The 23,031-nt window shown below is 39.8% G+C and overlaps 1 protein-coding gene and 1 pseudogene across 1 annotated transcript in view; both read left to right on the plus strand.

The window, feature by feature from the left end:
• The first annotated feature begins 6,453 nt into the window (after window positions 1-6,453).
• Window positions 6,454-7,238, plus strand: LOC113468424 (annotated as a pseudogene).
• A 10,966-nt stretch (window positions 7,239-18,204) lies between these two features.
• Window positions 18,205-23,031, plus strand: part of LOC103511599 (potassium voltage-gated channel protein Shab-like) — a gene marked incomplete at its 3' end in the record, with an annotated part of 19,984 nt that continues 15,157 nt past the window's right edge. Inside the window, exons 1-2 of the mRNA XM_026825319.1 lie at window positions 18,205-18,392; window positions 18,788-19,050. Of these exons, the coding sequence (XP_026681120.1) occupies window positions 18,811-19,050 (240 nt within the window). The remainder of the gene's footprint in view (window positions 18,393-18,787; window positions 19,051-23,031) is intronic.

A 23,031-nucleotide genomic window follows, 5' to 3' on the forward strand; every position in this document is an offset into this window, starting at 1 on the left:
CGGAGTTTTGACTGAATAATTTTATGCCGAAAAAATCTAAAAATACTTGAATAGCTGTTTTTTGGTCCGAAATTGCCCTTTTTGAAAAGGTAAAAAAGTGCTGGGAAATACCTACTGTTTTACTATTTAGGTATGTGACTTGTGTCAAGTGTTTTAGTGAAAACACCAACAAATAAATTGAAATTATTAATAGTAGAGTGATAATACAGGGTAAATGTATTGATAAATAGATGTGTGTCTGAGGGCCCTAAATTGCCCTTTTTGAAAAGGTAATATTGTAAAATAAAGTGCTGTGATTTTTTTCCTGTTGATAACACAATAATAAAAATTTTCATGATAAAAAACTACTTTTACCTCATTCATTGATAAAAATGTAGGTATCTTTACTATCTTAAGTTTTGTTAGGGTCTTTTTTTTTCCTTTAAAATTAGTTTTCCTTTTGTTTTTAATCTCAAAAGTGTTTTGAAGTCCTAATAAAATGGAGTAGTGAAATCGACCTTAAATTTATAAGGTAAGTACCTGCTACCTACAGTCATATATTTTTTTCCGAAGACTGTTTACCTACTGGGAGTACTTGGAGTCACATTTTTATGATAGTCTCTGTGCTGGCCGAGTGGTCAAGAGCTCAACCCAAAGGTGGGTTTGAATACCGTTCAGGGCGGAAATTTTCTGGCCAAACTTTTCCGTTCTTAGATAAAAGAATATGCCTCGAAGTAATACGAAAGTGGTGCCGAGGTACCTACATTTTTTCTTAAGTAGGTACCTACTTAAAACCTATAACATGTTTTTTTTTTTTTTTTTTTTTTTTTTTTTTTTAAAAAAAACCCGAATTTACCTTTGTGTCCAACGTAGTAGCGGATGTAGAAATCTTGGCCTGCCCCTGACATGGTGGAGACAAGGCAGTCACTTGGGTAAAAAGATCACAAAAAGAAACTGAATAAGTGAAATAGTCTTCCCACAAATTCAAGACTCTTCGCTAGATGAATAATTGCCTTAGTCGGCAAATTTCAACAAATTTAGCACAAGAAAAGCGATTTTCCACGAATTTTCCGGAAAAACCACCAACTTTTCGGATTTTGAAAATTTCGCGACCACTTTTCTGTTTGTAAACAAACTCGTGACGGCAAGGAGTAACGTACGGCAGCATTGCGATTGCCGGCGCGTTCTGAAAAGGATCCGTTTATAGTCGGCCCGACCGTTGCTCAGTTCACCTCGTCCATGTTTTGGCGGCCCGACACTGACCAGAATGTTAGAGAAGGCCACTAGACTCACCGGAGGCCGCTGCTGACCGGTCTAGACCAGTCCAAGGTAAGGCCATGGGCCATCATGGGAAGAGGTTACCTTTTATTATTATTATGGCCTTTATTTTCACTACAAACTACAATGGTAATCCTTTCCATACAATCGTAAGAACGGCACAGACTGCCCATCTATCCGGGAACAATGTTTCTAAAGATAGGTGGGTTGGAAATTTTGAATAGGTACCTACAGCCGTAATTGATGTTTTCATTTTGGAGTTAACCTTGTTGTTTTGAAGAGGTTTGATAGAACTGTAACAATGGTTTGTTTTCTTCTCTAAAAAGAAAAGAAGACGACAAGAAAGGAGAAAGCTAGCCGTTCCGAGAACGAACCTTCCAAGCTAACGAGGCTGCACCTAAGAAGGAAAAGAGAAAATCCTATGACAGCCTAATATTAGATCAAGTTATGCAATATGCACAACAAAATAGTTTAATGGTGGAGAGTTGGAGACACCAATTTCCCAACGAAAATTTTTTCACTGAACAAAATGTGCCAATGTCTATTCATTTCTTTACATTCCATTATGTTTATGATTCCATGTAAGGGTATAAAAGAAGGACAAAATTATTTCCCAAGGCAATCTCTATCATTCTCTATCTGTCTCCTTTCTCTCTCTCTCTCTCTCATTGGAACGTGTTGAATTAATCTATTCTATTCCATTCCATTCCATTCTATTAAATTCCATTCCAATATATTCCATTCCAATCTATTCTATTCTATTCCATTCCAATCTATTCTATTCTGTTCTATTCTATTCTATTTTATTCTATTCTATCCTATTCCACTCTGCAAAATCCATCCATCACAACGTTAATCATATTGGAGGGGGCTTTTAAACTTTCAAAGCTTTAGAAAAAAGCTTTTCTCTCCCCCTCTCTCTTTTTTCTCACTCTATCCCCTGTCTCCTTCTCTCTCTCTCCCTCTCCCTCATTCCCTCTCTCTCTCTCTCTCTCTCTCTCTCTCTCTCCATATTTTGAAAATAAGGGTGAGAGATTCTTTTTCCCCCCTCTCTTATTCGGTCAGTAGGTTAGGAGGAGGGGAAGAAACATCGAAAAGTTGTAGAAATTCTGAAAAGTCAAAAGTTGAAAAATCAATGTTCTTACCACGTCAGGGTTTTGAGGACCAGCTAGTAGCTAGTGCTCAGGGGGTTTGGTCGGTGGATTTGTAATCCGGCGGTCGCTGGTTCGAATCTCATTCGAATGTTTTTTTTTCTTTAATATTAGTTGAGATTTGGAAAATCATTAATCGGATTCTTTAGTCTTATTTGAGTACTTGGTATGTCCACAACCTTTTTTGCTTATGATTTTTTTATGACGGGGGTTTTACCATCCACTGACCACCTTCTCATATAAGCTCACCCATTCTGCTTCTTTCATCGTGCTAAAAATCCAATTCGAAATATGTAGGTAAATATCAGAAAAAAAAAGAATGGTTGAAAAATGGGAATATGTAGATGTAGAAAAATGGGAAAATGGGAATAGGTACAGACCTACATTTTTTTTTTAAATTCAGTCTGTTTGACATAAAAAAATACCCTCATTGACAGGCAGATAGCTAAATAAACGAAGTTACTGGATGGCCAGAGAATTGACAAAATATCAATGCCTCCCCCACTTCAAGTTACTGATGTATGCCCCCAGAACTGACGAAATATTTATGCTCCCCCACTTCAATATTTTCACATTTTCGTCACGAAATGTTTCCTCGTGGCTCCCATTCATTTTTTTGCATCAAACTCGTCTTATAAACTCATTACATTTTATGAGCCATCATAAAGTTCACCCCCTGTCTCCAAATATTAGCCCCCCTGCCCCTAAACAGAGTCTTCCTGGCCCAAATATAGCTTCCCTGCCCCCAAATATTAGCCCCCTGCCCCTAAACAGAGTCTTCTTGCCCCAAATATAGCTTCCCTGTCCCCAAACATTAGCTTCCTGCCCCTAACATAGTCTCCTTGCCATTAAACAAAGCCACCTTTTCCCTAAACATAGCTTCCCTGCCCCCAAACATAGCTTCCCTGCCCCCAAATAAAATCCCCCTGCTCCCAAACATATAGTCTTCTTGCTGCTTGCCTCTAAACAAAGCTTCCCTGCCCCTAAACATAGCTCTCGGTCCCCAAAATAAAAGCCCCACACCCTTATGTCTAATTTATGGAAGCCAATATAAAGGGTGCTACAAAAGGAGTGAAACATGGAGGAGGAGGAGGAAGAAGATTGAGGAGAAGAAGAAGAGGAGGAGGAAGAGAAGGAGGAGGATAAGCAGGAGGCGGCGGAAGAATAGAAGGAGAAGAGGTAAAAGAATGAGAAGAAAAAGGAAGAGGAGGAGAAGGAGAAGAAGAAGAAGAAGAGGAAGAGGAAGAAGAAGAAGAAGAAGAAGAAGAAGAGGAAGGAAAAGGAGGAAGTGGAGGAGAAGGAATAGAAAGAGAAGAAGGAGAGGGAGGGCTATCATTCTCATCACGTTACGTGACTCTCATATGGAACGAAAATTACGATCACTCCTCTTTTCTCCTCCTCCTCTTCCTCCTCACTTTCCCTCTTCTTCCTCCTCCTCTTCCTTTTCTTCCTCCGTTCCCTTCTTTCTCTCCCCTACTTTCTCTTCTCCTTATTGTTATTCTCCTCCTCTCCTTCTTTCTCTATCACCCCCTGTCATCTTTTTCTGTCTCCCCACCCTCGACCAGTATCTCCCTTCCCTCAAATATCCTCTTCCTCCTTCCCATGACTATTTTCGTCGTACGCCTCCTCATTTTTCTTCTTCTCTTCCTCCTCTTCTTTATCTTCTCGTCGTTCCTCTTCCTCTTCTTCCTTATTCTTCTACTTCTTCGTCTTCCATCTTCTTTTCATTCTTTTTCTTCTAATTCTTCTTCTTCTTCTCCTTCTCTTTTTCCGACAATGACGTGACGAATATTGGGAGTAATTTATCACGAAGAGGAAGAAGAGGAAGAGGAGAAGACAGAACTGACGAAATATTAATGCTCCCTCACTTCAATATTTTCACATTTTCGTCACGAAATGTTTCCTCGTGTCTCCCATTCATATTTTTTTGCATCAACCTCGTCTTGTAAACTCATTACATTTTATGAGCCATCATAAAGTTCACCCCCTGTCTCTAAATATTAGCCCCCTGCCCCTAAACAGAGTCTTCTTGCCCCAAATATAGCTTCCCTGCCCCCAAACATTAGCTTCCTGCCCCTAACATAGTCTCCTTGCCATTAAACAAAGCCACCTTTTCCCTAAACGTAGCTTCCCTGCCCTTAAATAAAATCCCCCTGCTCCTAAACATAGTCTTCTTGTTGCTTGCCTCTAAACAAAGCTTCCCTGCCCCTAAACATAGCTCCCGGTCCCCAAAATAAAAGCCCCACACCCTTATGTCTAATTTATGGAAGCCAATATAAAGGGTGCTATAAAAGGAGTGAAACAAGGAGGAGGAGGAAGAGGAGGAGGAGGAGGAGGAGGAGGAGGAAGAAGAAGATTGAGGAGAAGAAAAACTAGTAGAAGAAGAAGAAGAGGAGGAGGAGGAAGAGAAGGAGGAGGATAAGCAGGAGGCGGCGGAAGAATAGAAGGAGAAGAGATAAAAGAATGAGAAGAAAAAGGAAGAGGAGGAGAAGAAGAAGAAAAAAGAAGAGGAGGAGAAGGAGAAGGAGAAGGAGAAGAAGAAGAAGAAGAAGAAGAAGAAGAAGAAGAAGAAGAAGAAGAAGAGGAGGAGGAAGAAGAAGAAGAGGAAGGAAAAGGAGGAAGTGGAGGAGAAGGAATAGAAAGAGAAGAAGGAGAGGGAAGGCTATCATTATCATCACGTTACGTGACTCTCATATGGAACGAAAATTACGATCACTCCTCTTTTCTCCTCCTCCTCCTCTTCCTCTTCCTCCTCACTTTCCCTCTTCTTCCTCCTCCTCTTCCTTTTCTTCCTCCGTTCCCTTCTTTCTCTTCCCTCCTTTCTCTTCTCCTTATTGTTATTCTCCTCCTCTCCTTCTTTCTCAATCATCCCCTGTCATCTTTTTCTGCCTCCTCACCCTTGACCAGTATCTCCCCTCCCTCAAATCTCCTCTTCCTCCTTCCCATGACTATTTTCGTCGTACGCCTCCTCTTTTTTCTTCTTCTCTCCCTTCTTTTCCTCCTCCTCTTTCTCCTTCTTTTCCTCTTTATTTTCTTCCTCCTTTTTCTCGTCCTTCCTCTTCTTCTCCTTCTCTTCTTCTTTATTTTCTTGCATCTTCTTTTCATTCTTTTCCTCCTCCTCCTCCTCTTTCTTCCATCTTCTTCTTCTAATTCTTCTTCTCCTTCTCTTTTTCCGACAATGACGTGACGAATATTGGGAGTAATTTATCACGAAGAGGAAGAAGAGGAAGAGGAGGAGGTCTGAGCCAACAGAAAGTATAAAAATGAAATAAATATGATTATAGTTTTTTTTCCATAAATAACAAAAATCCAACATACTCCCACACTAACCTCAGTGGTGCAGTGGTTAGCACGGTGAACTCTGGATCTGGAGGTTGGTGGTTCGAGTCCAAGTCAAGTCATTAAATTTAGCGTAGTTTATCAAGCGAGGAAGGACATTTGTGATAAGCATTTTAATGCTCAACACAATTAAAAATCCTTACTCCCACACAGAAACAGCAACATGTACCAACTACCAAAACCTATCTATAAAAATAAAATAAATGAATAAATAAAAAATAAACTAACAAAATATAAAACCAATGAATAAATAAAAATCCAAAAATAAACAAAACAAAAATAAAACCAATGAAATCCATGAAAGTCCACGAGAGAATATTCAAGTGTCTGGGTTTTATTTTTACCGCCTGTGCTCGTAATTTATAGACAGATGAGGTTTATAAATAGAAGCATAGGATGAGAATAAAATATCTGTAACATGTGTAAATATAATGTGTAGGATGTAGGGAGAGTATAGGTAAATATAAATGCGGATTTACAACCCGCAGAAACTTTAACCCTTGGTTTGAATTCATGTAAGGAAAATATCTTAGAAGCATTGTGTCTTAGGAAGGATCCTCTTGTATTTGTATTTACTTGTTATTATCAAATAAAGAAAATAAAACGTTACCTAAACACACTGTTTGATTAATCTTTTTTTTTTAGATCATTTTCAAACCATGCCTCATAACTTTGTCAGCTAAAATGATTCTGTTCCAACTTCACAGGCTATTGCTGAGGAAGAGAAGAAACAAGGCATCTCATCCTCCAGTTCAAGCCAGACTAAAGGGACGGCCAAAAAAATGAACGTGCCCGTGAGTGACCGCATGAGCGTGCGTGACTATTTGAGTGACGTGTTCACGCATGCCGTGCAGGTTGCGTTTCCAGAGCTCGGGGATAAGACGGCCTCTGTGGCGTCTACCAATGAGAAGTATGTGCACAAGTTTGGTGACTTCCAGTGTAACGATGCGATGGCCTTGTGCAAAATATTCAAGGATAAAGGTGAGGATACTTTTTTCACTAGGTCTAAAGGATCTATCATACTTCAAAAGGAAAAATATACATGGGTTTTACCCGTTGATTTGTTAATCAATCAATCAATCAAGGAAAAGCACAGGTCTTCATTATGGTTGAATGTGGTTTGAGTCGGGCCAAGTAATTTTGGCTCAGCAATTGACCATTTATTTAATTTATATAAAAATGTCAAATGACATTTTTTTTTTCTCTCCAGGTGAAAAGAAGAACCCGTTTGACATTGCCCAGTCGATAGCCTCTGTCGTGACGTCAGAACTGGCAACCAACCCATCTCTAGCCAAGGTTATCGACAAGATAGAAGTGGCCAAACCAGGCTTCGTGAATGTGTTCCTATCCCGAGTCTATGCAGGAGAGCAAATCAAGGACATCATAGTGAATGGCGTTCAGCCCCCCACCCTGAATAAGAAGCTGAGGGTACTCGTTGACTTTTCGTCGCCCAATATCGCCAAAGAAATGCACGTGGGCCATTTGAGGTGAGAATTGAATCTGGTAGATACCTAACCAGATAATCACCTCTTAATGTACCTACCCTATCTCTTTCAGGCAAGAAAATAAAATCTGATTATAGGTAGGAAAAAAAGGAGCTGGTTGTAATCTCCAGGAAAAAGTGAGCCAAAAGCCTGATTGTCTGATATGACGGCTCCTCTCCTAGAAGTGAAAAAGAAGGTAAATTTTGGCCAGTCAGATATTTGTAATTAGGTGATGTTTCCCTGGTAAACAGGCCGTGGGTTCGATCCCAGCCGAGTCATGTAATTTTATCCTCATTGATTTGAGAATGTGTCCACATAAGAATAGAGCTCTAAGCCTTGAAGTCAAAATTCAGTACTTTTTCGGACTGTACTGTACTGATAAACGGTCAAAATTCAAAATTTGCTTTTGTCCGCCATTACACAATTTTTTCTCGGGTATTCCCGGAGGGTCTCTCGCGTACCCCCGGTTGAAAATCGCTGATCTATTTTATTATATTATTATTATTATTGTTGCTAGTTTTGTGTTAGTTTCAGTTTGGGGAGGTATTAGTTTTGTAATAATTAGGAGTGCTAACTTTGGAGATAGTTTGTTTTTACTTTGTTTAGTTGGAGATAGATTGTTTTTACTTTGTTTAGTTGGAGATAGTTTGTTTTTACTTTGTTTAGTTGGAGATAGATTGTTTTTACTTTGTTTAGTTGGAGATAGTTAGTTGTTTGTTCAGCATTTTGCACCCGGGGGTTGTCTGTGGAATATTAAAATCTGAGCTCATGCTGGCATGGATGGTAACCTTGTATTGAGGTGGTGGTGGGGTTCAAGAAGAAATTAAAAAGGAAGTGAGGGAAGAAAGATACTACCTACATATCAAGATCATCATCAGGAATTATTGCAGTGAAAAAGAGAAAAGAAAATAGAGAAGAAGGAGGAGATAAAGAAGGAGGAATTGGAAAGAGAAAAGACGAATAAGTAGAAGAAGCCGGAGAAAATTTTATTTTTTTTTTACAAGTTTCCATTTATTGGTTTTTCAGAACAACTCTCTCATCAAATAAATTGTTAACAAATGGTATACCCATCCGTAAAAGCCGAAGCTTGTGCCACGGATGGGGAAAATTAGAAGAAGAAGAAGAAGAAGAAGAAGAAGAAGAAGAAGAAGAAGAAGAAGAAGAAGAAGAAGAAGAAGAAGAAGAAGAAGAGGAAGAGGAGAAGGAGGAGGAGGAGAAGAAGAAAAAGAGGAGGAAGAATAAAATATGAATAATATCATCATCGTTCCATCAGTCCATAATTATTTATAAATATGTACAGGGTGTCCCGGTTTTTTGTACCTCATAGGTATGGACTGATTAGTGACTAGCAGTAGCAGGTTGACCCGTGCTTCGCCACGGAAAATTGATCATAACTCGATATCAGTTATGATTTAGGCAAAATTCTCTCTTCTTGCACATATAGGTAGACCATTTTAGGAATATTCCCACCAAATTTCAGCTTTCTACAGTCTCGGTTCTGGAGAGAGGAGCAATCAGTGTGTGAAATGAGTGAATGGATCTCGCTTTTATAATCAAAAGAGTGCCTAAAGATTCAAGATCTCTTTTGCATTAGTTTATTACTTTATTAAGGTGGATAAAATACCGTCTCAGAAAGCTAGTTGTAGTTTTGGTTTGTACAGTTTTGGTTTGTACAGGAAAAGAGAGGAGGACGACAGAGCATAGGAGAAGCCAGCCGTTCCGAGAACAAACCTTACCTGTTCAGAATAAAGGGCTCCTTTGTTCTAGGAGAAAGCCAGCCGTTCCGAGAACAAACCCTATCTGTTTAGAATAGGCAGATAGGCACCTGTGTTCTAACGTGGAACATTTCTTTATCAGGCGATTTTAAGACACCCTGTTTTTAATAATGAATGGCCATTTATCAACCCCACCCAGTATGTCGTGACTATTATTAATAATGTGCATTCTGCATTTCCAGTATTCAGGTCAGAAAAATGATATTATTATCTATTTCAGCGGTTCTCAACCTTTTTTTTTACACTATAATAAATATAAATAAAAAAGAAACCTTTTTTTCGCCCGCGTAACCCTTGGGTACCCGGATTTAACCTCATGTACCCCCGCCACCATCAGGTATGCGTACCGGGAGTACACACACCTGTTGATGTGTCAAGAAAAACCCTATCCTTCTATATCAGCGGTTCTCAACCTGTTTTCTTCCGCGTACCCCTTGGTACCCGGATTTAATCTCGCGTACCCGCGCCAAAATAATGAGTACCGCCAATGTAATAATGAGTAGGTTGTTGTGTACGATTACTACTGAGTTCTAAACACACTCAGTACCTTTTGAAAAAAAAAAAAAAAAAATATATATATACTTCAGTACCTTGAAGTCAAAATTCAGTACTTTTTCGGTTTATAAACATGTACAGGGTGTCCCGGTTTTTTGTCTAAAATGGACTGACTACTGATCAGCAGTAGCAGGTTACCCCCTGCTTCGCCACGGAAAATCGATCATAACTCGATATCAGTTTAGATTTAGGCAAAAAATCCTCTCTTCTTGCACATGTAGACCATATTAGGAATATTCCTATCAAAGTTCAGCTTTCTACTTTGTTGAGGCTCTGGAGATAAGAGGTAACCCTACCATGCGCAGAGTGCCAGATCTGGCACAAATTAAAAATTGGCCAAAAGAGGGTGAAAAATTACGTTTTTTTTTATTTGTTACTCGTTACTCACTTTATCCTCGACAGATAGGGTTCGTGCAGTGGCGTAGCGTGTATGTATGGCGGCCATACAACTCAAAAGTTCACTCTAATGCCCATAAATATTAATGGCATGTACCTAATGTGATGGGACTTGGTAGACCTGTGCATGAGCCCTACAAGGCCCTACACTTGAATTTACACCACGCTACGCCACTGGGTTCGTGTCTTCCTCTTCCCTTCAATTAGCATACACTCTATTGTAAGTAATTTTTGAAAGTTTGTGCAACCAAAGGTTAAAAAAAAGTTGTAGAAAAAATTCGAGTAGGTTTGTAGGTAGGTACATACCTAACAACTTTGGGAGTGAAGAAGAAGAAGAAGAAGAAGAAGAAGAAGAAGAAGAAGAAGAAGAAGAAGAAAAGAAAACATGAATAAAAACTTTGTGAACAATGAAAATAGACTGGAGAGAAAGAGAGAGGGAGAGAGGAAGAGAGAGAGAGGCACGAATATGTACATACATAATGAGAGAGAGAGACACAGAAAGAGAGAGAGCGAGAGAGAGAGAGAGAGAGAGAGAGAGAGAGAGAGAGAGAGAGAGAGAGAGAGAGAGAGAGAGAAGAGAGAGAGAGAGAAGAGAGAGATAAAATGCGTAATGCGTAATGAAAGGAAAAGGAATAATATTAGGAGATGTAGAAGAAAGAGGAGGGAGAGTAAGAAGGTAGGGAGAGAGAGGAGATAGTGAGAGAGAGAGGGAGGGAGAGAGAGAAAGAGACACAGAGAGAGAGAAGAGGTAAAAATATCGTAACGTGTTTTTCTCTGCGTGACCTTTGACATTTAGAACTTTCTTTCTCCATATTGATTTTCATATTCCTCTCTCTGCTCTCTCTCATTGCTTTCGGCTCACTCTCTCTCCTCTCTCTTTCTTCGCGTGCTCTCTTTTATTCCGCTCTTTTCTAAGCTCTCCTTCCTTCTTAACTTACTTTTTCTCTTCTTGCTCTTTCTTAGTTTCTCTTTGCCCCTCACTCCTTCTGTTGGCTTCTTTTTTCTTCTTGTCTGTCTCTCTCTTTTTCTCCTGCTCTTTCTTTTTCTCCCTCTCTCCTCCCCTCCCTCTCTCATGTTTCTCTTTTCTTTCTCCCTCTTCATATGTACAAAAAACAAGACGAATAAAGTGGAGACAACAAAATTGGTTTGATCAGGGCGCGGTGGGGTTATCGCCTATGGCACTCCTCGACCCACCTTCTCCTTCCCCCCCCCTCCAGCACAGATGATAACCGACGAATTAAAGCATATTCATTAGCAATGTGAACTGTTCACCATATCCACTGTCGCCCCTCTCCCCCGCTCGCCGCCTCCAGCCAGGAGGGGGGATGAGGCCCCCTGCGGCATGGATCGTCCGCCGACCGACCACCCCGAGACCCACCCCGTGGCCCTAGTCCGATGGGAAGGCCGCATCCACCGACCCCGCCCCCAACCCCATGGGGTCTTGGCTGCCGCTGCCGGCCTGGGTACCGCTGGTGGCCCGCGACCCAGCCCGTGGGCCCCGCGGCCGAAAAGCAAGAGGTGCGGTTCCCGTCGCCCCCCCCTGCGCGCGGACCTGCCTATGCCCTACAGAAGAAGGGCCGCACTCGCGGCCCCATTCCCCCGATCCCCCGGAGTTATTTTTTAATTTTGGGGTGGGTTTGTTTTTTTTTTTTTTTTTTTTTTTTTTTTAAAGAGAAAAAAGGTATAACACATAACAATAGTAAGTGGACTCCAATGTGTGGTTGCATGTGTTGGACTCCACCTAAGATAAAATGTCATTTATGTTAATTATTATATTATCATTTTAATGCAGTCTAGAATAGTGTGCCGCGGAGGCGAATACTTTGAGAATAAGCACTGTTTTATGGGTAATAACGGGTAGTAAACCATTTTTAAACCTCACTTTTTTGTCCAATTGATCACATTTTTGTTGGGAAGAACGCCAATTCTGTCCCATGACCTTTTTTCTTAAGGTAGTCGACTACCAATTGGGTCCCGGGCTTACTACCAATTGGGTCCCGTATACCTGTAATGACTTGGATGAAATAAATAAGGGTTTTAACTTTTAACAATATTACAACGTTCGTTTTTCTGTTGTTCACAAGTAAAAGAAATAATTCTGCTTTATTCGTGCTTAATCCATCATAATTTTCCGAGATTTTTCAATACAATCACCAAAAATTTCGGTACTTATTCAGAAGCTACGACAGTGAAAAAGAAAACTCCTTTTTGCGTTCAACCTAACCCTATAATAACACTAGTCACTGCTCTAATTGTGAAAACTCCTTTTTGCGTTTAACCTAACCCTATAATAACACTGGTCACTGCTCATTTATGCCAGTTCTTTTGGTAGCGATCACTCTAAAATTTTAGACTAGGAAGATTCAGCTCTAAGAACATAGGTAGTGCTTGTGATAGAAAGAAGAAAAACAATCAGGTACCTATCAATTTAAGTGTGGGACCCAATTGGTACTTAGACCCTCTCAAACCCGGACCCAAATTGGTAGCAAAAAACAGGTTTTGGGACCGAATTGGTTTCCTCCCTTTTGTTGATAGAGGTTAAACGTCACGGTGTTACTGAGGGTTTTTCGTGAGAGGGGCTGAGAAAAGCAAAGCGCGATGGCCCAGAGTGCCCAAAAGAAACTTTAAAACACTTAGTATTATTTTTGCCAGAAATAGTACCTACTCATATTCATCAATGTTGTCGTGTTGTTCGTTTATCAGGCGGTCAGGCGCTTGAGAATTAAAAAAAAAAAAAAAAAAAAAAAAAAAAAAAAAAACAAATAAAAAATTAAAAAAAAAAAAAAAAAAAAAAAAAAAAAAAAAAAAAAATACTCATGAATAATTCAAAAGCCATCGACGAAAAAACAACATTGACCTGTTTTTCAATTTCCGATATGAGGGAAGGGGATATTAGAGTATTGAGGAGGGGTTGGGGTTTCGTAACTTTCATGTCTACCTATACGTAAGTGTATAATCTACCTACCTCTTACCTAAGTGTCAGGGCCGTACCCAGAATTTTGTCAAGGGGGAATGTGGACCCTCAAAATTTTAGGAGTCTGGCCTACAGTAAAAGAAAGAATGAAGCCTCGACCCCCCCATCCTAAATACGGCCCCAAAAAATTTCCTCGTGGTAAAAAAGTTCCAATTTAAAAACGGAATTGTGGGGAAATTTCCTGTTGGTGGAAAAAAGGAGGAGAAAAAGAAGAAGAAGAAGAAGAAGAAGAAGAAGAAGAAAAAGAAAAGAGGGAAAAACCTTTGAAGTGTTTTTTGATTAAGTAGGGTAATATTGACTCTATATTTTTATGTTACCTTGAAAGCTTGAAACCATGTCTCTATTTGTTCAATTTTACTTGCGCCCAGCGCATGCCTATGTACATGGGTTGTTCCATACGGCTTTTAACATGAATTACCTCTGTCTTTAATGTAAAACCGTTGTTTCACCGCACCGGCCTTTTTATTTCGTAGCAGTGAACAACTACTACTCTAGACTCTTGTGGTCTGTGTCGTAGCATGCCCATCAGATGGATGCAATAAGAGACACAAGATTCCCCATTTAAGAGAGACTTTTGCAGAAATCTAGACCTATTTCGAGTTATGATCAAAGTTGAAAATACCGATAGATCATGAAACTCCATTTCGTGTTAATTAAAGGCCGGCGTGGCGGCACGGGTCTTCGACCTCTTGACGTTCGTACCTCCCAGCACGCTTGATTTGACATACCGAAGCACTGGCAACCTGCTAGTCATTTTCTACTTTATTCTAATTTTTTCCCATTTCCCCACGAGAGAAAAACTGGAGAGAAAAATATGAAAATGATATAAGTATAAAAGGTGGTATAGGAATGTTAGAAAACAGGGAATAGGTATTAGAAACAACGTGTTATAAAAGATATTACGAACTGTAGAACTCGGGCACCCTGTAAGCACCCACCATGAAGCAGGAAAGCAGGAAACACGAAAACGTTGACAAAAATATAGAATGCAGACCGAGATAACAAATGAGAAGGTTTTGCGAATATTTGTGAGAAAGAAGAAGAAAAAGAAGAAGTTTTGGACGAAGAGAAAGAAAAACAAGGAGGAAAAGGAGTAGGAGGAGGAGGAGGAGAAGAAGAAGAACAAGAAGAAGAAGAAGAAGAAAAAGAAGAACTAAAAGAAACCGGAAGTTTTGGAAAGGAACGAAGAAAGAAATGTGGTGGCGGTGAAGGAAAAGGAAGCTGAAATAGAAAATATAGAAGGAGTGAGGATGAGGAAGAGAGTAGAAAGAAGAAAAGAGGGGGGGGGGGGGGGAAGAAAAGGAGAAGAAGAGGAGAGAGAGATGAAATGAATAAAAATGTGAAAGAAGGATTAATAGATGAATGGAAATAAAATGTAAATGAGACAAAAATAATGGAGAGGGATGAAAATAAAGAGGGAGAGACAGGTGGAAGAAGAGTAAGAGAGATAGAAAGATAACGAGAGAGAGAGAGAGAGAGAGAGAGAGAGAGAGAGAGAGAGGGAGAGAGAAGAGAGATAAAGACGGAAGATAAAGAGAGAACGTGAGATTCTCGTATGATAGGGGAAGAAAGAGAGACGGAAAAACTATTCAGGAAATGAAAAAGAGAAATGGTAGGCGGGAATAGAATAAATACAGATAGGAAGAGAGAGAGAGAGAGAGAGAGAGAGAGAGAGAGAGAGAGAGAGAGAGAGAGAGAGAGAGAGGGGGGGTGAATAAAAATGTGGAAGAAGGATTAATAGATGAATGGAAATAAAATGTAAATGAGACAAAAATAATGGAGAGCGATGAAAATAAAGAGGGAGAGACAGGTGGAAGAAGAGAAAGAGAGATAGAAAGATAACGAGAGGGAAAAAGTAAGAGAGAGAGAGAGAATGAGGAAGAGAGAGAGAGGGAGAGAGAAGAGAGATAAAGACGGAAGATAAAGAGAGATTCTCGTATGATAGGGGAAGAAAGAGAGACGGAAAAACTAGTCAGGAAATGAAAAAGAGAAATGGTAGGCGGGAATTTAAAAAATACAGATATGAAGAGAGAGAGAGAGAGAGTAGGAGGAAGAAAGAGACAAAGATAGAGTGGGGAGAAAGGGAGAGGGAGAGAGGGAATTATTGAAGGGAGAAAGAGAAAAATAAAAGTAATAAATTAAATGGGATCTACTTTTGGATTTCATCGGCATGGGAAAATATTTCCTAAAAGAAAATTTGAAAATTTTCATTCTGTTAGGAAGAAGAAAATATATTTCACACATTTCCATCTTTTTTGGCTCCTGCCAACTTCTTTAATACGAGAAGAAGAAGAAGAAGAAGAAGAAGAAGAAGAAGAAGAAGAAGAAGAAGAAGAAGAAGAAGAAGAAGAAGAAGAGACTCCAATGTGCGGTTGCATGTGTTGGACTCCACCTAAGATAAAATGTCATTTATGTTAATTATTATTATCATTTTAATGCAGTCTAGAATAGTGTGCCGCGGAGGCGAATACTTTGAGAATAAGCACTCTCAAACCCGGACCCAATTGGTAGCAAAAAACCGGTTTTCGGACCGAATTGGTTTCCTCCCTTTTGTTGATAGAGGTTAAACGTCACGGTGCTACTGAGGGTTTTTCGTGAGAGCAAAGCGCGATGGCCCAGAGTGCCCAAAAGAAACTTTAAAACATTTAGTATTATTTTTGCCAGAAACAGTACCTACTCATATTCATCAATGTTGTCGTGTTGTTCGTTTATCAGGCGGTCAGGCGCTTGAGAATTAAAAAAAAAAAAAAAAAAAAGAAAAAGACATTAGAAGTATTGAATGAAGAAGAAGAATTGTCATAAAGGAAAGAACGGAAAAGGAGAAGGAGGGAAGACGAAAATCAAATAATCAAGTTGGGTCCGTCCCTCCGGGAATTTTTTTAGCCCGTAGTTTATTCGATCGTGATTAGAGGATCGTTGTCCCTTTATTCCCAATATAATGTTCAAGTCACCCATCCATTTATTGGCCTTGTTCAGCGTAGCTTAACATAGGTGACGCTAAAACCGGTCTTGAATTAACGACTGAAGTGTTACCTATCTACCTAAAACTTTCTCGCTTTGAGTTCATAGGTCGTCGCGACAAATTTCAAGATCAGAGCTCATTTGTGTGAGAAAATGTGAAAAAACAAGAAAAAGACATTAGAAGTATTGAATGAAGAAGAAGAAGAAGAGTTGTCATAAAGGAAAGAACGGAAAAGGAGAAGGAGGGAAGACACGAAAATCAAATAAACAAGTTGGGTCCGTCCCTCCGGGAATTTTTTAGCCCGTAGTTTATTCGATCGTGATTAGGGGATCGTTGTCCCTTTATTCCCAATATAATGTTTAAGTCACCCATCCATTTATTGGCCTTGCTCGGCGTAGCTTAACATAGGTGACGCTAAAACCGGTCTTAAATGATCGACTGAAGTGTTATCTGAAACTTTCTCGCTTTGAGTTCATAGGTCGTCGCGACAAATTTCAAGATCAGAGCTCATTTGTGTGAGAAAATGTGAAAAAAATCCCCCAAAAACCAGTTTTTTTGGTTGTTCGGCTATATGGTTTTCTGGACAAAATGATCCCTCATTACATGAAATTTGTAGCTACTCCTCACATATCACTGAAATTAAGCAACGTTGAGCGTGGTTGGTAGCTGTATGAGTGACCACCTAGGGATCTTTTTGTTTAATGCGACTTTAAATTATTTACGGACATAGCACTGAAGTTAAGATACGTTGACCATGGTCGGTATTTGGATGGTAGAATATCAGGGAATATTTTTCAAATCCATTGAGAAGCCGATGGGGAGCGCGTAGCGCGACAGTATTGTCTCAAAGTGAGAATCTGATAGGGAGCGCGTAGCGCGACCATATTCTCTTAAAGTGAGAAGCTGATGGGGAGCGCGTAGCGCGACCATATTCTATAGAAGTGAGAAGCCGATAGAGAGCGCGTAGCGCGACCGTATTCTCTCAAGGTGAGAAGCCTATGGGGAGTGCGTAGCGCGACCGTATTCTCTCAAAGTGAGAAGTCGATGGAGAGCGCGTAGCGCGACCATATTCTATATATTCTTTCTGGTGAGGAGCTATCCATATTCCTACTGAGGTTTTTTCTTTTACTAAAATATTCTAAACCGTGGCGAAGCAGGGGCACAAAAGCTAGTTTGATATACAGGGTGTCCCAGAATTTATGCTTTAATTGATTTTCTCGGAGCCTGTTCGAAATTTCGAAAAACAAAAAACGCTAAAACCGGTCTTAAAATAACGACTGAAGTGTTATCTAAAACTTTCTCGCTTTGAGTTCATAGGTCGTCGCGACAAATTTCACGACTGAAGTGTTATCTAAAACTTTCTCGCTTTGAGTTCATAGGTCGTCGCGACAAATTTCACGTAACTTTTTGATTTTTGAAGCGGACATTTTGGCAATATCGCGATTCGCGAAAAATTTCGCGAAGTCCGCGAATCGGGTACCAACTTTGGATTTTTAAATTAGAACCCCTATTTTTTCATTGCATATTCGTTTTCTACGTAAATTTGAAGTATAATCGACTACTCACTCGAATTTTTGCGATTCGCGGTTTTCGCGAAATTCGTGAAAAACGCGAATCACAATAGTGCTTATAAAGTACAAGTGTGACCTATCAAATCAGAGTGTTTTTTACTCCCAAATCTTATGGTCTCATTATTTTTTCGAATTGGTCCAACCCCCAAAAACCAGCTTTTTTAGTTTTTTTTGGCTTTATGGTTCTCTGGACAAAATTTGCACCACCACTTTCGTGTTCCTGGTAAAAAGACCTTTAATTTGATATATAGGTCGACCAGGTTTGGATGAGTCCTTCTATGGGAACAGATAGACAGACACACAGACAGACGACACCAAAGCGAATACAATAGTCCGTCCCTTATACCTTCTTATTACTATTGTAATAATAAAGGAAGGACGGACTAAAAACTGAGCACATTAGCAGTAGGTAGGTTTAACAATGATGTCAAACCCAGAAAAAACTTTTTGTATGAACGCCTGGTATCTATGTAATTATGCAATGTGCCAATCATCTTAATTTCATTCTTCGTTAGTGGATGTTTCACATTCACCTTTGTTGATTGCCAACTACCCAAGTACCTACTCTGGCAGGTATTTCTTCTACAACTCTTCTTCTACTTCTCCGCCTTTTTCCGTACTCAGACGAGGTCGGCGTTTTTCGTCAGCCTCTCAGTTAGCCCTAGAGTGGTTTCCAAATTTCCACTCAGAGGTCTCTCTTTCAGAAAACCATTCAACCGGGCGGGCGCATGTGTGGGCGGCGTAAAGCACGAGGTGCTCTGGGAAACGCTAGACCGGCTGCCTCACACGCGCCTGGGCAAATTGAGAGAATGCAACACGCACGACGCCTTGCGTCAAATATGCGACGATTATTCGCTGCGAGACAACGAGTACTTCTTTGATCGGCATCCGCGGTCGTTCAGTTCTATTCTTAATTTCTATCGGACAGGTGAGTTTGTTTGTTTTGTTTTGTTGTTTTTTTCCCCTCCATTAATTATTTTTTTAGGAAGTTACAAGAGAGGCTGGGGCCGTAACTTCCTGGTTAGCGGTTTGACAGAGGAAACTGTAACCGCTTTTATCGTTCCGAAATTGAAGAGAGAAGAAGACAGGATAGGAGAAAGTCAGCCGTTCCGAGAACGAACATTATCTTTTTACAATAAAATCCGTCCTGCTTACAGCTCAGACGCGCTACCCTCCAAGCTTACTAGGCTGCCATTTTTAGCCGTGTTTTGACTGCTTTTTCTGACTTAGCAATAAAATTAGAGATTTCGTAGTTAAAAACAATAGGATTTAATTAAAGTCATGCCATGTCCATACTAGATTTCTTTTTCTCTCGCGCCGCAGGTAAACTTCATCTGGTGGACGAGATGTGCGTTCTCTCGTTCTCCGACGACCTGGAGTATTGGGGTGTGGACGAGCTTTATCTAGAGTCGTGCTGCCAACACAAGTACCATCAGCGCAAAGAGCACGTCTTCGAGGAAATGCGCAAAGAGGCGGAATCTTTGCGCCAAAGGGATGAAGAGGAATTTGGCGAGGGGCAGTGCGCGCAATATCAAAAGTTTGTTTGGGATCTGCTCGAGAAACCGAATACCAGTATTGCCGCCAGGGTAAGTGATTGTGATTGGTGGATTTAATTATAAAGTACCTATTAATTACCTACCTTCTAGATTTTCGTTAGAATTAATAAAAAAAATACATAGGTTATGATTGGTTGATGTAATTTTAAGTACCTACCTATACCTTAGGTTCTGGGAAGAATTAGCCAATAGGCATATTACAATAATGACTGTAATGAGTACCTCTACGTGCTACAGATGAAATAGATTTAGATATTTTAGATGAAACATGAAAGTCTATATGTAGGTTTAGCTGGAACTTTTTTTTTAGGTTTAGGAAAGTAGCAAAGTATGTACCTAGCAACATTTTTGTTTGTTTTATAGAAATAGAATAATTTGTCGAGAAGTAAGTGGAAAATAGAAATGTCCTAAGGAACGAGTGGAAATACCTTCTGAAGGAATAAAAGTCTTTAATCTACATGTGTAAATAGATTTGATATCATACCTATCCCATTTTTCTTCTTTTATGACAGGATTCAATGAGGTACTCCAAATTTATTTTCAAAAGATCTACTACCTACTTACCTCAGAAAACAAATTGGAAAGGCTTGTAATTTAAGAGTCAAACAAACAATATGTATGTAGGTACCTAGGTACTCAGACGAAAAGAAATTCACGAAAAAAAACGGCTAATCATCAGTGATTCACAAAGGAGAAAGCAAAAAAAAAAAAAAAAAAAAACAAAACAAACAAAAAATAACAACAATAATAATAAGGGAGAGTCAGTTCCCTGCTTGATGCTAATAACAGCAAGGACACTAAAAAAACAAAACAGGAAGCAGGACACAGCAAACAAAAACTCAAATGAACAAAAGAATGAGAAAGGAAAAAGCATCGTTAAAAATGTTGCTCTTTTTTTATGAAGAAGGAGGACGAAGAAAAAGAACGAGGGGACGAATAGTAAGAACCAGGAGGAACAGCAGCCGAAAAAGAAGGGTGATAAGGAAAAGAAGAAGAACAAGGCTATGAGGAAGGAGTAGTAGAAGAAGAAAAGAAAAGAAGAAGAAGAAGAAGAAGAAGAAGAAGAAGAAGAAGAAGAAGAAGAAGAGAAATAGAGGAGAACAATTATAAGGAAACAAGGGGAAGAAGAAGATGAAGAAGAAGAATCACGAACCAAATCCGAGAATGAAATGGATGCGAGAGAAAAACTGGAGAGAACAATATGAAAATAATATAAGTATAAAAGGTGGTATAGGAATGTTAGAAAACAAGGAATAGGTATCAGAAACAACGTGTCATAAAAGATATTACGAACTGTAGAACTCGGCCACCCTGTAAGCACCCACCATGAAGCAGGAAAGCAGGAAACACGAAAACGTTGACAAAAATCCAGACCGAGATAACAAATGAGAAATGAGAAGGTTTTGCGAATATTTGTCAGGAAGGAGAAGAGAAAGAAGAAGAAGACGAAAAAGAAGGAGAAGAAAAAGAAGAGGGAGGAGAAGAAGATATAAAAAAAAAGAAAAAACTAGAAGTTTTAAATGAAGAGAAATAAGAAGAAGGAGGAGGAGGAGGAGAAGGAAAGAAGAGAGAGGAGAAGAAGATATGAGAGGAAAGAAAGGGGAAGAAGACGGAGCTGACAAAAAGAAAAAGCTACTAGAAGTTTTGAATGAAGAGGAAGAAGGAGGAGGGGGAGAAGAAGAATCAAAAGAAGAAGAACTAAAAGAAGAACAAACCGGAAGTTTTGGAAAGGAACGAAGAAAGGAATGTGGTGGCGGTGAAGGAAAAGGAAGCTGAAATGGCTGGCACACAAACACAACACAAGGCTGGCACTTCAGTACCTTGAAGTCAAAATTCAGTACTTTTTTGGACTGTACTGTACTGATAAACGGTCAAAATTCAAAATTTGCTTTTGTCCGCCATTACACAATTTTTTCTCGGATACCCCGGGAGGGTCTCTCGCGTACCCCCGGTTGAAAATCGCTGATCTATTTTATATTATTATTATTAGTATTATTATTATGATAAAAATCCAAAAATAAACAAAACAAAAATAAAATCCATGAAAGTCCACGAGAGAATATTTAAAGTGTCTGGGTTTTATTTTTACCACCCGTTTTCGTAATTTATAGACAGATGAGGTTTATAAAGAGAAGCATAGGATGAGAATAAAATATCTGTAACATGTGTAAATATAATATGTAGCATGTAGGGAGAGTATAGGTAAATATAAAAGCGGATTTACAACCCGCAGAAACTTTAACCCTTGGTTTAAATTCATGTAAGGAAAATAAAACACTTATTGCCAGGTCCACAATGCGAGTTTAACTCTGGGATTTGATTGGTTCTGGGATTTAACTCTGGGATTTGATTGGCTGATATGAAATTTTTTTTAGCTAATCAGTTTTCTTAAGCCGAGATTAAAACATAAACAGAGTTTAAACTCACTTTGTGGACGAGACCCTTGGATAAGCCAGCCTAGTTTCCGCCCGTTGCTCACTTTGTCCTCGACAGATAGGGTTCGTGTCTTCCTCTTCCCTTCAATTAGCATACTCTATTGTAGGTAATTTTTGAAAGTTTGTGCAACCAAAGGTTAAAAAAAAAAGTTGTAGAAAAAATTCGAGCAGGTTTGTAGGTAGGTATACGTACCTAACAACTTTGGGAGAGAAGAAGAAGAAGAAGAAGAAGAAGAAGAAGAAGAAGAAGAAGAAGAAGAAAAAGAAGAAGAAAAAAAAACATGAATAAAAACTTTGTAAACAATGAAAATAGACTGGAGAGAAAGAGAGAGGGAGGGAGGAAGAGAGAGAGAAGCACGAATATGTACATACATAATGAGAGAGAGAGATACAGAAAGAGAGAGAGCGAGAGAGAGAGAGAGAGAGAGAGAGAGAGAGAGAGAGAGAGAGAGAGAGAGAGAGAGAGAGGAATGCGTAATGGAAAGGAAAGATAATATTAGGAGATGTAGAGAAAGAGGGAGGGAGAGTAAGAGGTAGGGAGAGAGAGGGAGATAGTGAGAGAGAGAGGGAGGGAGAGAGAGAAAGAGACACAGAGAGAGAGAGAGGTAAAAATATCGTAACGTGTTTTTCTCTGCGTGACCTTTGACATTTAGAACTTTCTTTCTCCATATTGATTTTCATATTCCTCTCTCTCTCTCTTGCTTTGGCTCACTCTCTCTTTCTCTCTCTTTTATTCCCTCTTTCTAACTCTCCTTCCTTCTCACTTACTTTTTCTCTTCTTGCTCTTTCTTTTTCTTAGTTTCTCTTTCCCTCACTCCTTCTGTTGCTCTTTTTTCTTCTTGTCTGTCTCTCTCTTTTTCTCCTGCTCTTTCTTTTTCTCTTGCTTTGGCTCACTCTCTCTCTCTCTCTCTTTTATTCCCTCTTTCTAACTCTCCTTCCTTCTTACTTACTTTTTCTCTTCTTGCTCTTTCTTAGTTTCTCTTTCCCTCACTCCTTCTGTTGCTCTTTTTTCTTCTTGTCTGTCTCTCTCTTTTTCTCCTGCTCTTTCTTTTTCTTCCTCTCTCCTCCCCTCCCTCTCTCTGTTTCTCTTTTCTTTCTCCCTCTCATATGTACAAAAAACAAGAACAATAAAGTGAAACAATGTTTGATCAAGGGTGGGGTTATGCCTATGGCACTCTCAACCACATTTCTAACCACCTTCTCCCCCCCCCACAAGATGGATACTACGAATTACAATTGATTACAATGTGAACTGTTCACCATATCTAACTGTCCCCTCTCCCCCTCCACAGGATGGGGTGGTGAGGCCCCCGAATGTTTGATCAAGGGTGGGGTTATGCCTATGGCACTCTCAACCACCTTCTCCTTCCCCCCCCCTCCACAAGATGGATACCACGAATTACAATTGATTACAATGTGAACTGTTCACCATATCTAACTGTCCCCTCTCCCCCTCCACAGGATGGGGTGGTGAGGCCCCCGCGGCATGGATCGTCCGCCGACCGACCACCCCGAGACCACCCCCCTGGCTATCCGATGGGAAGAGCCACCCCACCCGCCCCCACCCCCCCGGCCC

The sequence above is a fragment of the Diaphorina citri genome, unplaced genomic scaffold (assembly GCF_000475195.1).
Source record: "Diaphorina citri unplaced genomic scaffold, Diaci psyllid genome assembly version 1.1 scaffold730, whole genome shotgun sequence".
Classification (NCBI taxonomy): domain Eukaryota; kingdom Metazoa; phylum Arthropoda; class Insecta; order Hemiptera; family Psyllidae; genus Diaphorina; species Diaphorina citri.